General features: G+C 57.0%; 1 protein-coding gene and 1 long non-coding RNA gene across 3 annotated transcripts; both read right to left on the bottom strand.

Annotated features, from left to right (window-relative positions):
- Positions 1 to 893: 893 nt before the first annotated feature.
- Positions 894 to 8,521, bottom strand: FNDC5 (fibronectin type III domain containing 5). 2 transcript variants are annotated; one of them, XM_023634177.2, is made up of 6 exons: positions 8,299 to 8,521; positions 6,540 to 6,655; positions 5,869 to 6,067; positions 5,437 to 5,526; positions 3,353 to 3,486; positions 894 to 3,001 (listed from the first exon to the last, which is right to left on the bottom strand). In XM_023634177.2, the coding sequence occupies exons 1-6, from the start codon at positions 8,504 to 8,506 to the stop codon at positions 2,996 to 2,998; spliced, it is 753 nt and encodes a 250-aa protein (XP_023489945.2). In that variant the 5' UTR covers positions 8,507 to 8,521; the 3' UTR covers positions 894 to 2,995. The 2 variants fall into 2 exon arrangements, with proteins under 2 accessions (XP_023489945.2, XP_023489938.2); XM_023634170.2 differs by having other exon boundaries at positions 894 to 2,436.
- A 556-nt stretch (positions 8,522 to 9,077) lies between these two features.
- On the bottom strand, positions 9,078 to 10,631 carry LOC138920623 (uncharacterized). The gene is made up of 3 exons (XR_011432104.1): positions 10,502 to 10,631; positions 10,330 to 10,364; positions 9,078 to 9,204 (listed from the first exon to the last, which is right to left on the bottom strand). It is a non-coding gene; the product is annotated as an uncharacterized lncRNA (long non-coding RNA).
- Positions 10,632 to 15,187: the final 4,556 nt, after the last annotated feature.

Here is a 15,187-nt window from a genome sequence, read left to right as displayed (position 1 = left end):
GTTGTTCACTCCCCTCCCCTCACACCCCCCTCCTGCCACCAGCTGATGTCCTGGAGGCACAGGTAAGTTGAAGACAGGACTCGCCCATCAGCAGTGCTCCCTGGACCCCACTGACAGCTGTCTATACCTGATGCTGAGTTGGGGGCTTCTCCAACATTTGGCACCAGATGGCCACAGAGGGCTTGGAAAGTACCTCTCTGAGGTCGGGCTTATTAGAGTTCTGTGTGCTAACTGATTTCTCACGTTCCCACCCAGCCTCTAAGACCCGCTTTCCCTCTGCTCACAGAACCTTCCAGAACAGCCTACCCTAAGCCCTGCTCACCTGACCTTTTCTCTCCAAGCTCTTGCTGGTTCTGGACAGAAATGTTTGAGGCGCCCTATTTACTGGTTTGCCCACTGGCACCGTTACTCTACCTTTCAGCCTGCTGTTGGGATCGTAACGATGTTCCTTTAACAGCCCAGCACAGCATGCTGCGAACACTGAGCTGCAGCAGGCGGCTCTTGCACTTCCTCTTTACTTCCCTCCTGACCCCGTGGAGAAACAGAACTGCATTCCTTTGACCAGGGAAAGCACCCAGCCCATCCAGAGGGGAAAACCCTTTGTTTGAAAAACTGAGCACCAGCCTGCATACCTCTGTGGTGAGGCAGCCCAAGCTTGATTTGGGGGGCCTCAGGAATAGGATGATGGAGCAGCTATTTTCTCCTCCTACACGTGCACCCCCATCTGTTCAAGATTTCCCTTCCAACTCCAGCTTGGCTGGCAGGCATGTCCCTGAGAAGCTGCAGGCCAAAATGGAGAGAGAGAACTGACTTCCTCCTCCACACATCCTGACTTGCTGCCAACTGCCAGAAAAAGAGGGCAACATTTGGGCATTTACCAGAAGACAAGGATGTGCCTTTTCATTTGTCTTTTTATTTTACATTTAAAAAGTGGTTATTGCTCTAACTGTATCAGAGGTAAGGACCTCTCCCCTAAGGAGCCTTGCCCTTGCAGCCCCATTCAGCAGGGATGGAAGTCACAAGACAATGAGTGGAGCCTCATGCCCTCCCATGAGGAAGCCCTTAGTATTGCTGACATCTGCCTTTTACCCCATCTCTCCTCCCCACCTGTGCTGCCACACTCAGCCAAAGCAGAGTGGTGGCTGGCCCAGCCATGAGAGCTCTTGTAGACCGGAAGGAAGGGGCGGTCATTGGGTGATGGCTTTCAGCTCTCTGGGTTGGGGGCCATTGCTCTCATCATTCAGTTCGACAGGTATCCACTGAGCGCCTACTGTGTGCCAGGCTTGTGCTGGGCGCTGTCCTCCTGCATGCCCGTTCTCAGCCGCCAGTGGAAGATGCAGAAGTCCATCTCTTCCCACACAGGCATTCAGCGGCCATAACTTGTCGGTCCTAGGAAGAGTCTGCCTTCCCTTATCAAGCACCATTTTTTTTTTTTTTAACCAGAAAGGGGCAGTGGAGAGAGAGACCAGTCACCTCACACCACTCAGGCTCTAGGGAAGGACATGAGGACCTGGGTAGCTTTCACAGAACCCTGGATGAGATGGCAAGATAATGGAGACCCCAGAGGCCAGGGCTGCTTTGACTGTCCGTGGTGAATGGCTCAGTCCTGCCTTCCAGCAGCTGCCACTCCAGAGTGGGTGATTTAGCAGCCCTCAGGATGTCCCGTGGATGTACCTCTTCAGTTGTGCAAGCCAGCACTGTTACAACTCTAAGAGACTTTCCTAAAGAAATGGGGCCAATACCTTCCAGGTCTCTTTCCTAGTTTGTCTTCTTAAGACCCCAGACTGATGATCTCACAGTCAAAATAAGGGCCAAAGAAGACAGAGGATGCAGGCAACCAGCTCGGGGAATCCCTCTGCCCTCTGGAGTGAAGCCCTTCGATTATGTTTTCCAAAAGTAACAAAACAGATAACATCTTACACACTCGCAACGTTTTGCATCACACCACAAACAAGTCCTTGATGGCTGGATCCAGAAAAGGCTTGATGGCAGCCATGACCCTGCCCGGCAGGCAGCCCCACAGCTTCCCTGATGGTTCGTGGTCTAAAAGACACAGCTTGAATCATTCTAGGTGCTTGTCATCTCCCAGGAGCTTTGTGCATTTTCTCAGAGAGGAAGCCAGTCCAGGAGAGGCGAGGAGGCAGAAAGAAGGCTGTGTCTCATGCAGCTTTGCCTTTTCCAGAACAGGGCCAGGCCTTTTAGTTTTGTGGCTTATTTATTTTTTTGCAGAATTTGGGTTTGTAGTTCAGCCTCCTCCACCAGACCAGGACGGGGGCAGAGGGAGAACTGTGCAGCCAGCTGTGCCTCCCCCCACCGCAGTCTTCCCTCTCTCTGTGCCCGTGGACCTGGGGACCGGCAGAGAAGAGAAACGAAATCCTTCTCCCTGCAGACAGGCAGTCACGCTTCGATGATGTTCACCGAGGGCTTGTTTGGAAACTGGGAGGAAAAAAATGAGAGAAGCGGCCAGGGCTAACTGAATAGACTCCTTGCAAGGTTGGAAACAGGGAGAGGATACGAGAAGGAAGGGAGCAGCGGGGCTGCAGCCTAAAAGCCAGGCTCTTGTCTCATGTGGAAGGAGTAGCCCTGCCTGGATGTCTTGTCTCTCTGCCTTCTCAAACCCAGCCTTCGGCCCCACTCACTGAGAGGCCAAGACTGGGTCCTGGGCCCACAGCCCTTGGTTCCCAGGCCACCCCCAGCAGAGCCATCCCGCTGGCTGGTTCTCTCAAATCCTGCAGATCTGCCTCTGAGCGCAGCCTCAGCCACTGACACTGTTGAGGTGCTTCTGGAGATGGGGGTTAATAAGAAGCTTCAGGAAAATGTGCCAGAAAGAGAGAAGCCAAGAGAGGACAGTAAGCCAGAGGATAAGGAGATGGAGGGAGGAGGAAATGTAGAGAGGGCCAGATGTTTGCTGGATAATCATCGTCAGAACCATGAGATCCTCTCACATCCTCTATGTCTTTCTTCTGAGCTGCTCAGAGCAAGCACTGAAAAGGTTTCATATCTGTTTTACGGAAGAGGAAATGAAGGTACAAAGAGGTGAAGCACCTGCCCAAGGTCACCCAGCACAGCAGGAGCAGACACGAGCCCGGACCCCCTACTCTTGCTCTCCCACACCAACCAGGAATTCTGCTCTTCCCATTCGCTGCCCTTTTTTTTTTAATCCCACTGGCCCTGGCACCCTGTAAAAGGAGAGGATCCAAAATCAATTTGCAGTGTCCCCTGTGCACACAGGCAGTGGCCAAGCTTGGCTCTGCCCAGCTGTAGCCATGCCAGGCCCTGAGCTGACCCTTCTGCAGTCTAGGGACTACAAGTGCACAAGCCATGGGGCTGCCCACCCGTGTCCTGCCCTCACCTTGCTGCGGAGAAGACCCCCGCCTTGGTGCTCTGGTGTGCTGGTTTCTGACGCACTCTTGGTTTTTTCCTTGTTGTTATTGGGTTCATTGTCCTTGATAATGTCATACTGACGGCAGAAGAGGGCGATGACGCCTGGTGGGGACAAGGGAGAGCAGTCAGAGGCCACAGCCCAAGTCCTTGCCCCCTGCTTCATTCCCACCAGCACTTGCTGAGCTCCGGTTGGGTACTGAGTCCAGATGGTCTCTCGCCTGCACTACTGCCACAGTCTGCCTCTAGCCTCTGGCTCCTAGGCCCTCCTGTCCCCTTCCCAGCCCTCCCCTTCACCGCTGCTAGGTTGATCTTCTCACAACATGCAGCCGACTGTATCTCTTCCCTTCCCTTCTGTTAAACCTCTGACAGCTCCCCTTGTCCTTTAGGAGGAAGTAGAAACAATAGCATTTGTGGAGCATGTGCCAACCCCTGTGCTGTGCACTGACACATTCTAGCTCCCTTAATCCTCACAGCTCTCTGAGGGTACCTTTTATCATCACTCCCGGGTTAGGAGCGAGGACACTGACACAGAGCTCAGATACCCCACTCAAGGTCACACAGTCGTGGAGCTGGGATGTGAATTTCAGGGCCTGCACTCTGCTAAATGTTTATTGTTATCAAACTAATAATACATGAACATAACATTTTTTGAAAATCAGATAGTTATAAAGCAGCCAACTCCAATTCTTGTAGGTGTTTTCTCCATTTTTACCTCTATATTTGATTTATACTGCTATTTCTTGCTCTGTTTTAGATACTGTCTGTTGACTTCCCATCATGGTAGACAAAGCCTAACAACTCCTTCTACTTCGTTCCCCATCATCCTAACAAAATTACATCAGGATTTTGGGTTAATTCGCTGTTTATATTGTTACGATTATGTAAATACGGTCTGTGCCAAATCTAATAATGCACCATAAGCAAACTTCCTCTTTTGTAAAATCTTTTCTTTTTCCTGCTTTTTTTCAAGTGCCTGTTTTTCTATGTGCCTACGGAACATTTTTTTCTAGATGCTTTTACAATAGAGCGTCCCCTCTCAACCGCCAGGCTAACACAGCTTTGGCCTGGTGTTTGAGTCCCTCAAAACGGACTCCATCCAGCCCCTCCACAGCCTCAGCGCCATTACTCCCCTACTTTCTGCCATCTCTCTTGAGTCACAGCTGCATGTAGCCAGACTGAGCTCAATTTGTTTCTTGAACACACTGTGCCCAGAATCCTTATTTTGGCTGCCTGGTGAACTCCTATTCATCCTTCAAAGCTCAATTCCCATGTTACCTCCTCTCTGGGTTTTCCCTGATTTCTGCGCCTAGCCCCAGAACTAATTCCATCTCTGCTGCTCTCATCACATTGAATTAGAGTTAAGTATGGGCCTGGCTTCTCCAAGACCGAGTGCCTTGCAAGCACAGGGCTCTTCTTAGTCATGATTGTAGCAGCACTATCTGGAATGGAGGGACTGTTCAGGAAAGGCTGGTCGAGTTGAGTACACAGATGAACTTTGGTCTTTATCCTCACGGAGCTCACAGACAAGTGGGAAAGAGAGAGACATGAGGCCAACTAATGTGTGTGCTGGGGGCAGCGAGGCAGGAGGATATTCTGCTGCAGGGTTGGGGAGGTTTTAGGGAGGCCTTCTCCGAGCCAGGTCTAGAAGGATGAGTAGGTTAAGAGGGTGTCCCAACCCTGAGCTGCCCAGGCCTGAAGCACCTGGAGGCACAGCGACCTGGAGGAGGAAGGAGAGGCTGCGGCAGCCATGGCCAGAGGGCAAAGGGGCTGTGGATGTGCCCACCCCCTGGAGCCTGTGCCACTCCTGAGGGAGGGGAAGGACAGGTGCTCACATAACCCTAAAAGACAGCTGTCAATAGGCGCTTTCTTTGGTGAGGCGTGAGTTAGAGAAGGGATCAAGTCTGCTCCCCAGAGCAGGACTTAGAGACTTCTCACCTTGTCTCTCAGCTGTTTCCAAGCCCCGTACCCTTCGTTTCTGTGAGAGAAGGGGGCTGGTCAGGGGCCTCCACTCCCCAGAGGTTAAGTGAAGAAGGGCTCGGAGGCCAGACTCACCGGCCCACATGAACAGGACCACGACGATGATCAGCACCTCGCCTGTCCGCAGCTGCTGGTTCCTCCCCATCTCCTTCATGGTCACCTCATCTGTGGAAAGAGGGACACCAGGTCCAGGGCTCCTTCCCTCCCCCGGCCACGCTCTAGGGCCGAGCCCAAGACAGGAAGCACTTATTTCTATAGGTGGCCACACATCTGATAAAAAGTGATTCGAGAACATGCTGATGGCTACTCGGGGTGGCAGCCATGAGACTTAATCCATAGTCCCACATTGATGGACCCACTGTCTTGGGGGACTCGTGTGAACCTCCTCTCTCTCAGGTACTGCTTTACCAGGCAGCAGGGGCGGGGGGAGCCATGCGGGAGTTAGCGCTTTCCTCGAGCCACCCTCTTCTCTGGCCCTGACCAGCCCTCACCCTACCCCGCCCCTGCCTTTGTTCTTGGACGCCATCTTCTCAGCCTCGCGCGGTGTCTTGAAGAGCACCGGCTCGCTAGCCGGACTCTGGCCCTGAATGGAGATGGCCTGCACGTGCACAATGTACTCAGTGTCCTCCTCCAGGTCCCAGAGGGCGCACGAGCGGGTGGTGGTGTTCACCTCCTGGATGAAGCGCAGCATCCGAACGTCCTTCTTCTGCCAAGGCAAAAGCCGCTGCTCTCAGTGTCCAGCCCCCCACCCTACTCTGGGGCTTACCCACAGGCCGCACCCAGCTCCCATGCTCAGCCCTTTACACACACAAGCTTACTTATGCATCCCATCATTTCTGGAGTAGGCACCATTATCTCCACTTTACAGATAAGGAGCCCGGCTCAGAGGTTAGGGAAGTTGCCCAAGGCCATACACCTAGTCAGACCTGGAGCCAGGTCCCAAACTCAAGTCTAAGATCAAGCCCATGCTCTTAATTCCCAGGTTCCAATCAAAGGCTCCTGAGCCCTCCCTCGCTGACTGATTCCCTTCCGGCCCCCCTTTCAAGCCATATGTGCGACTTTCTGCCTGTCTCTCTTGCTCCTCTTTCCTTCTCCCGTTCTCTCTCTGCACCCCTCCTCCCCACGCCACCGCTACTATCTTGGTGTGTTCTTCCCTCCCAGGGGCCCTCCAGGGTTACCTGCTGAGAGATGGCAAATCCGATGACAACCTCGTCCTCCAGGACATCCCAGCTCACCACCGCCGAGTTGGCCTTGAGGTGCCTGACAGTGACATTCACTGGGGCGGAGGGGCTGTCTGGGGGTGAGGCAGCACCTGAGCCTGAGCACCCCCTGCTGAGGCCTAGGCCTATTGTCTCATAAATGAGAAAGGGGACCCTTGGGAAGGCCATGCAGTGGGGGAAGGAAGAAACCCAGGCCTCCAATGGGGTTGGCACATGGGTCTCAGCTCCCTCATGGGTTGAAGAGCCAGGCCTGAGAGGCCCTAGGCTCCTTGTGTCCAGGTTGGGACCCCCTGGTGGCCACTACCTGCCCTACCAGGAGTCCAAGCTAAAGTCGATGGGCCTGGGCCAGGGGCCAATCTAATGGAGAGGGGGGTAAGAGGTTGGGGGACAGGAGACACAGGTGGCTGGGGTGGCAGGACTGAAGGGTAGTCTGATGAACGCAGTTAAAAACACTCCCAGTCCAGTACTTTTTCTACAGTACTGCGATGTCAAGTGAGTGACCTTGAGGGAAGAAGAAAGACCCAGAGGTCCAGAAGAGCCAGGCTGGGGTGAGCCCTGGGATGGGAGTGGGGATCAAGAGAGGAACCCCCCGGATCGTGGTGACCCGGGCAGGAAGAGCCTGGGGAGGGATCTAGGTGAGCCTCTTCTCCACACTGCCAGCCCCAAGAGGCAGGTGGGGAGGCGGCAGGAGAAGAGGGTCACTTAGAGCAGGGCCCCCCAGCTGAGTCAAGACTACGGTAGGGCCTTCTGGACACAGGAAAAGGATGAAAGAGGGGCAGTCGAGAAGGGAGTAGGAGGGAAAGTGATGAGGGCGGTGGGGTCAGGGAAGGAAGAACCTTCTAGGAGAGGAGCAGCAGAGTCACAGAAGCCTCTATATCCCTCCCAAGGGTCAGGTACTGCAAGGGGAAGACCTGGGCCTGAGCAGGACCCTTCATCCCACAGATGAGTGGCCTTGAAGCCCAAGGGGCTGGGGAGACAAAGCCAGACGTGGAGACGGAAAGAGACAGACAGACACAGACAGGTGGTGGCAGACACAGAATCAGAGAACAGACAGTGGGGTATCAGAGACAGACACAGAGACGGAAGCAGAGAGAGAGAGCACTGAGCCACGGAGAGATGGGCAGAGGTAGAGATGAGTGAGGCAGCAGCAGCCAAAGGGACAGACAGGGCGTCAGGAGAGGCTGGGGGAGGATGAGGCTGGGCCCCACAGGGCAGGCCCGACCCTGACTGCACCAGGCTCAGGGGGCCACCCCCACCCACCGGGAGCCCTAGGATGCCAGGCCCCATCCCCCTCACACATGCTCACCCACACTGGGACCCCATCCCGCTCCGACCTGCAGAGTTGGCCTGCAGGGCTTTGGGGACAGGGAGCAAGGCCCACGGTGGGGGGACCGGTGTCCTCAGCTGCTCCCTGGGCCAGAGAAGGGAGCTAGGGCACCTGAGGCAGAGGCCTGGGGTCAGGGGAATGGGATGCGGGGACTGGGGATCGCAAGACCCTAGACCCCAGGGCTGGGGTGGTGGGCAGGAGTTTAGGGGCTGCAGGACGGGCCTGGGGTCAAGAAGGCAGGGAAGAGGCTGGGGGTGCGGTCAGGGAGCGGTGATCGGGGCAGAGACGGGCTCCCCAGGGAGCAGGGAAGGGAGCGGCGGACTCCCGGGCCGGGCGCGAGGGGAGCCCGCCCGCCCGCGCCCCCCGCGCCCCCCGCCCGGGCCCCCTTACCCGCCTGCACCAGCGCGAGGCAGACGCAGCCCAGCCACAGGCGGAGCGCGGCGCGGGGCGGCCCGGGGCGCATGGCGGCTCCTCCGGCCGGCCGGCCCGGGGCGGCGCAGGCGGACGCGGCTCCGGCGCCCGGCGGCCGCTGGCGCTCGCGCTCCAGCCCGCGGCCCGCCCGGCCCGGCCGCCCCGCGCCGCCCCGCGCCGCCTGCATGTCGGCTCCGCGGACAGCGACTCCCGCGCGGCGGCGGCGGCGGCGGCGGCGGCCGCGTCCACGTCGGGCGCCCGGGGGGCGGGGCGCCCCCGCGGCGGGGAGAGGCGCGGGGGCGGGTGAGGGGCGGAGGGCGCCCCCCTCCCGCCCCCGCTCCCGCTCGGCCCCAGCCCGGGCTTCGCCGACCCGCGGCTCCCACTCGCTCACTCCTGCGAGCCGGGCTCTGCGCGCCCCCCGCGTGCTGCGCGCCGACCTCGCAGCCCCTTTCCCCCGCACAGCCCTGCCCCGGCCCCCGTCTCTCCCCTGTCCCCAGGGAGAGGGAGGACAAGCGTCACGGAGATGCCCCTCTGGGCCCCCACCCCACAGCTGACCTCGGCCTAGGAGTCCCCACCCCTCACTCCACCCCAGACCCCCGGCCTTGCTGGCCGGGGCAGGAGTGAGCAGAGGGGAGTCGTCAGCGCAGGGATGGGGTGACTATAGACTATAGAGTGCAGAGTAGGTGCCGGGATGCATACAGTAGCTACTGGGCCAAGAAGAGGGTCCTCTGACTCCCTGGAGGGCCAGGCCCTGTGACCCCGGGCCGATCCTTCCCCTTCTTTGGGCCTCCGTTTTTATCTCCGCAATGAGAGTAACCACGAGGGTCTCCGAGGTGCCAGAGGTTGTGTGGAGGGCTTTGCTTGCGTTGTGTTGCTTACTTCTCCCTGCAACCCCATAAGGCCTGCTCCGCCGTCGGCATTTTGCACAGAAGCAGACGGCAGCTTGGAGAGGCTGCTGGACTTGCCCGAGGACCCACCGCAGAGCCAATCCGACTCCCAAACCTGGGCTTGACTGGATTGCCTCCCCACCCAGAGCGAACTCAGCCCCCCTGGGATCCCTGAGATCCTAGAACTTGCCTGTGCCAGCTCCTCCCCAGCCAGAGAACAATCTGGAACAATCTCTTCCCAAGAGCAGGGTGCGGGAGGAGCGGCTCCAGCCCACCCCATCCCCCTTTCTCACCCGACGGAACTGAACGCTGTGAGCAGTGAACGAGCTAACGCCTCTACCGAGCAGGGGGTTTTGATGGCGAGCAGCCCAGCCGCAGTTCATACAAGGGCTTGCGTGACCCCTCCCTCATCACCTTGGGGTCACCCATATGCCTACCCCTGCCCCTACCTCGCCCCACACACCCTTCTGCCCAGTCCACTCCTTTTCTGATCTTGGGGTGGCAGAGAAATGCCCTCAGCCTGCACACACCACCCTCTCCTTAAAGAGGGGCCTCTGGAGCCCACCGCCAGGCAAGCCCCCCAGCCCCACCCTGTGACACTCTCCACCCTGAGTCCCAGCCAGAGAAACAAGGTTGAGGAGAGAGGCACAGATCAGGGCCCCAGACTTGGAGGGGCCACCCATCTCTCCCAATGATGCCCCGCCCTTTCTGAAATTTCACCAGTAGTGGGGCATCCTTTTGGGTCTTGAAGGCCTTCTGGTCTTCCAGAGGCCCCTGGAAGGGCTAATCCTTTTTGGAAAGGAGACATCTTGAAAAGATATCCCACAGAACATCTTCAAGATCTCCCCCCACTCCTCCCATTTTAGATTAAGAAACTGAGGTCGGGAGATGGGAAGAGCTTGGTGCAAAGTCACACAGTGAGTCGAGAGCAGCAACAGAGGCCACATCTCCACATACCCCGCCCAGGACTCCCTTCCCTTCCCAAGGTTCCACTTGGTCACCTTGGAAGGGGTGAGATGGGAGGGAGCTCAGCGGCTCTTGCTGAGCAGCGCAGTCTAACCCCAGGCCTGCTCCACTTGGCAGGCTGACACCCCCAGCCCCATCTGCTTCCTCAGCCACATACCTTGTCCTGGGGTCAGCCTCAGTTGGGACCTCCACCTGTTTGGGATAGGAGCCGAGGCACGAGAGCAGCTCTCTCTCCTTTTTCTCTTCTCTCTCAGCAGCTGCTTTCCGCCCCACCCCTCCCAACCCGCCCCAGCAGCTGCAGTTTGGCCCCTAGGGACCCCCTCACCCACCAGGCAGGAAGACAACCAGGGGCCTGCAGGAGCAACTGGAGTCTCCTCAGGCCTCATCACAGGAGCCAGCAGGAAGGAGAGGGGTCAGTTAGAGGTCGGAATCCACTCCTGTCCCTGTTGGGGAGAAAAGGAGGAGGGACAGGGTCCTGGTAGGGTCTGGAGTCCAGTCCGGGGGAGGTGGTGGATTTAACGCCACCTGCTGGCCTCTCCAGGCATAGCCCCAGGTAGATGTGAGGCATTGGGAGGGGCAGATGGCTGTGTCTGCAGGTTTTAGAAGGATGTTCCAGGAAGGGTGGCTGGAGGAGCGGGCATGAAAGACAGGGGGTACTTCTGCATTACCTCGATTCTGGGAAAAGTCCTGATGCCTGGCGCCTGGCCACCAGCGGAAGCAGGGTTGGGGATGGGAAGAGCTGGGAGGGTTTAGAGGCAGCCGGGGTGACCCAGGGAGGGGGCTGTCGTGACCAGTTCCTCTACACCATCTCTTACACAGGGCTAAGAGCGGTAGGCACTCAGTCAATGTTTGTTGAATGTACGGAGTCAATTTGTTCTTCCAACATGTATTTATTGAACACCTTTTATGTACCAGGCTCTGTGCAACATTCTGGAAATACAGCAGCAGAAGAATGAGTGATTGCATGAACGGCGATCTGGGTGGGGGTTGCGGGGTGGGCTTCTGTCCTACCCAGCTGCACTGGTCTCCATTTGGAGGACCCCCACGGACCTCTCCTGGGGGCTGCCTGGTCACTTATGCATTGGTGCCTGTTGAGGTCATGAGCATTTGGATGGTCCTGAGGGCCCAGAGCTGGCCGGAGTCCCAGCACCTACCCCAGGCTACAGGTGCCCAAGCCAGACCCCTGGGAACCATTTAGAGTGGAGGGGCTCCTCTTCGCCACCTAGAATGGTCATGGCCCTGTCTAGGGGCCCCCTAGATGCACACCCCCTAAATCACAGGAGGAATCAAGAGATCGCCTTGGGGATATGATAGCCAAGCACCTACCAAGGGCTTGGCTTTTTGTCCATGTTATTTTGAGTCTTCAGCTGGTACGTGTTATTACCCCATCCCAGATCAGGAAGCTGAGGCTCAGAGAGGTGTGGGGACTTGCCCTGGGTCACACAGCCAGTGAATTACGGAGCTACGTCTCAAATTCAGTTATGTGGCTCCAAGTCCAGGGCTTGACCCAGTCTGCCTCCCTCTGGGGACTACTCAGGGCGGGGTCCAGGGCCCAGGGCTCACGACAGGGCATATGTGTTCCTTCCCTGGAGGGCTCCACGGGGCTTGCTGCTCACAGATGCAGTGGCTAAGCTCAGGGTCAAGACCACACTGAGGAAGGGCCCCACCACTCAGCCAACACTTTCCACGTGCTGACACATCACATGCATGAGAGAAGCTTCTTTTGAATCCTCACGATCCTGAGCAGTCAGGGTTGTTACACACATTTTATAGATGAGGAAACTGAGGCTCAAAGAGGAAGCGGCTCACATGGGTCCTACAGCTGGGAGACGCTGGTCTGGCCTGTCCAATCCCCCAAATCCTCATCTCAGGAGTGATGAGGCCAGCCCAGCTCACTGTTTCCTGAGTGTCTGCACCAGGCCAGCCTGCGGCTGAGTGCTGAGGACGTAGGGTGAACCACACTGGTCTCAGCCCTTGAGACGCTCCCACAGTAGAGAAGGAGAGACACTTAAAATACAGAGAGGGGGCTGTGTTCTGGACCAGGAGGCACCAAGGATCTACAGGGGCCGGAAGGGAGCATTAAGTTGAAAGGAAAGCAGGGAGGGCTCCTGGGAGGAGGTGACACCTGAACTGAAGTACTGACAGTCAGGTGGGAATCAGTCAAATGAGGGGAAAGGGGCAGAGGGAAAAAGGAACTGTCGGCCCTGAGGCCTGGTAGAGCACGGTGTCTATGTGGAGGGGAAGTTGGGGCAGCCGAGCAGGGTGGCAGGGAGGCGGGAGGGGTCGCTGCCAGCTCTGAGCTGTGACAGTGGGAGAGGAAAACTAAGACTGATTTGAAAGACTGTTCTGGGGGCCAGCCCGGTGGCACAGCAGTTAAGTTCCCACGTTCCGCTTGGGTGGCCCAGGGTTCGCTGGTTCAGATCCCAGGTGTGGACATGGCACTGCTTGGCACACCATGCTGTGGTAGGCGTCCCACATATAAAGTGGAGGAAGACGGGCACGGATGTTAGCTCAGGGCCAGTCTTCCTCAGCAAAAAGAGGAGGATTGGCAGATGTTAGCTCAGGGCTAATCTTCCTCAAAAAAAGGTAGATAAATAAAAATAAAATAAAATAAATGAAAGACTGTTCCAAGCTTGCAAGAGAAGTCAGGGCAAAGGAGGGCTTCATTGAGTCCACAAAGACTTACTGAGCACCTCCTCAGTGTCAGGCGCTAGGTTCGGTCCTAGGGACACAGCCTTGAACAGGATGACAAGGTCCTCGCCCCCAGGGAGCGCACATTCCAGTGGCAGACAGGCAACAAACAAGTGAGCTAATGACTAAGTTAAATATCTTCAGAGACTCACGGGGTTATGAAAAAAAGGAGTAAAGTGGTAGAGAATGGCTGAGTGGGGTAATCTTAGGTAGTGTGGTCTGAGGAGGGTGACGTCTGAAAGAAGACCTGAAGAAGGAAGAAGAGCCAGGCATAACACACCCCACAGGAAGGGTGTTCCAGCCACAGGAACCGCCAGTGCAAAGGCCCTGGGGCAGGAGTAAGCTTGGCACGTTCAGGAAACTCAAAGAAGCCAGTGAGACTGGTCTTCGTGAGCAAGAAGGAAGAAATGAAGGTGGCTGGGATGACAGCCCAGGGCATGGGGCTGCGGAAGAGAGTTTAGGCTAATTCCACTTGCAGTGGAAGCTTTAAAGAGAGACGTGGTGTGATAGGATTTACATTTTAAAAGCCCACTTTGCCTGCTCCAGTACATAGACCAGACTGCAGGAACCAGGGCCAGGTGACCTGTGAGGAGGCAAGGAGGCTGCTGCAGTCGAGGCCAGAATGATGGGTCTTGGCCTGGGTGGTGGCAACGACCAGGGAGAGACGTTGATGGAGGATTCAGGACACTTTTGTAGGAGGAGCTGATGGATGAGATGAAGCAAGTGAGGAGAGAGGAGAGGAAGAGGGAACAGGGCAGGGGTCCGCTCTCCAGAGTCTGGATTCTAAGCCAGAAACATCTGGCTGGGTGTCCCTGGGCCGGTGACTCCACCTCCCTGAGCCTCAAATGCCTCCTCTTGAAAGGGGAGATAATAATATCCACAGCACAGAGTGGTGGAAGTGATGGTGAGGGTGGCAAAGAGGAGGAAGGAGAAAGAAAGGGAGGAGCGGGAGGAAGAGCGAGAAGTAGGGGGAGGAGCGAGAAGTAGGGGGAGGAGCGGGAGGAGGAGCGAGAAGTAGGGGGAGGAGCGGGAGGAGGAGGGGCTGAGTGAACGCCTCCTAGTTGGGGAAAGGAGACCTCTCAAAATTCTTCAGTTCTTCAGAGTCTACAAAGGAGCCGACTCCCATCTGACAGCGCTCAGAGAGGCTGGGAATCTTGCCCAGCATCACACAGCCAGTCGGTGGCAGATTCTCGCCTCAAATTCCCTCAAACCCTGGACCCCAGCTTTGCGTTTGGAGACAGATTCCCAGCTACAGACCACAGTCGCCAAGCTCCCTCAAGAGCAGTGGGACCAGAGGCCCTATTTTAGGGGGACAAGATGTGGAGGGGGGGGTGTGGCAGGAAGTGTGGCAGCTGGAGTGAAACCTCTTCCCCACCAGGGAAGGGTGAAAGGACAAGAACCTGGGGATCAGACAGCCCTTGGGCTCAACCTTCAGCTCAGCCACTGATGGGCTGGGTGACCTCAGGTAGCAGCATCTGAAGTGAGGGTCCCAGGCTCAGGGGCCTGCCCTGCCCGCGTCCCTGCATCCCTGCATCCCTGGTACCCGAGGGCCTCCCTCGGCCTGAAGGAACAGGGCTGTGCAGAGCCAGGAATGGCCAGCAGAGGGCGCCTGACTCGGCCACAGTGAGGCCAGTGGTGCCCAGAACAGGAACAGTTCCCGGCCGGAGCTCTAGCTGGGCCAGGCCGCCCTGCCTCCTGATTTGCTCCCTCTGTCCCCGTCCCAGGACGCCAGCTCCAGGTGGACAGACCACAGACTGAGCAGCCAGGCAGAGCCTGAATCTTGCTGCCACTGAACTGTGCACAAGTCACTGAACCTCTCTGAGCCTCAGTTTCCTCATCTGTAAATGTGCCTAACAATAGCGCCTGCCTCTCAGGGTTCTGTGAGGCATCAGTGAAGACCCACCACATAAGGCCTGAATACATAGAAGCTGCTATTTTTATTAGCAGTGGTGGCAGGTGTATCGTATCTTAAAGTGCCCGACACAAAGGTTGGTGGTAGCTATGACGACAACAATGATGATGATAATGATGCAGGACTCAGTCCACTGTTTATCTTGAATTTCCTACCCAGGGAGCGTCCAGTGCCTACTGACCTGGGGTGCTGCCAGTGACAGGGAGCTCACTACCTTCTCAGCAGCAGGTTTTCACCATCAGGTCATCCTCTTGCTGAAAGCCGCCTCCTGGAAGACATACCCCCAACCCCCTGCCCAGGGTGGCCCAGCTGGCCTAGCCTCTGGGCTCAGGACCTGCTGTTTCCCCAAGATCTGCCTGAGAGGTCGGGGGGCCAGAACCCCGTAGCTGGATTCCTGCCTTCGCTGGAAGGG

This window comes from Equus caballus, chromosome 2, assembly GCF_041296265.1.
Source record: "Equus caballus isolate H_3958 breed thoroughbred chromosome 2, TB-T2T, whole genome shotgun sequence".
Lineage (NCBI taxonomy): Eukaryota > Metazoa > Chordata > Mammalia > Perissodactyla > Equidae > Equus > Equus caballus.
This window is presented reverse-complemented; position numbering and strand designations above follow the sequence as displayed.

Bases quoted from the DNA above. Each gene is read 5' to 3' on its own strand.
- FNDC5 (XM_023634170.2), bottom strand. From the start codon at position 8,506: ATGCAGGCGGCGCGGGGCGGCGCGGGGCGGCCGGGCCGGGCGGGCCGC. The intron at 6,656-8,298 runs GTAAGGGGGCCC...CCTCACCCCCAG, and splicing joins CCTCGCGCTGGTGCAGGCGG to ACAGCCCCTCCGCCCCAGTG. The intron at 6,068-6,539 runs GTAACCCTGGAG...TTGCCTTGGCAG, and splicing joins GATTTGCCATCTCTCAGCAG to AAGAAGGACGTTCGGATGCT.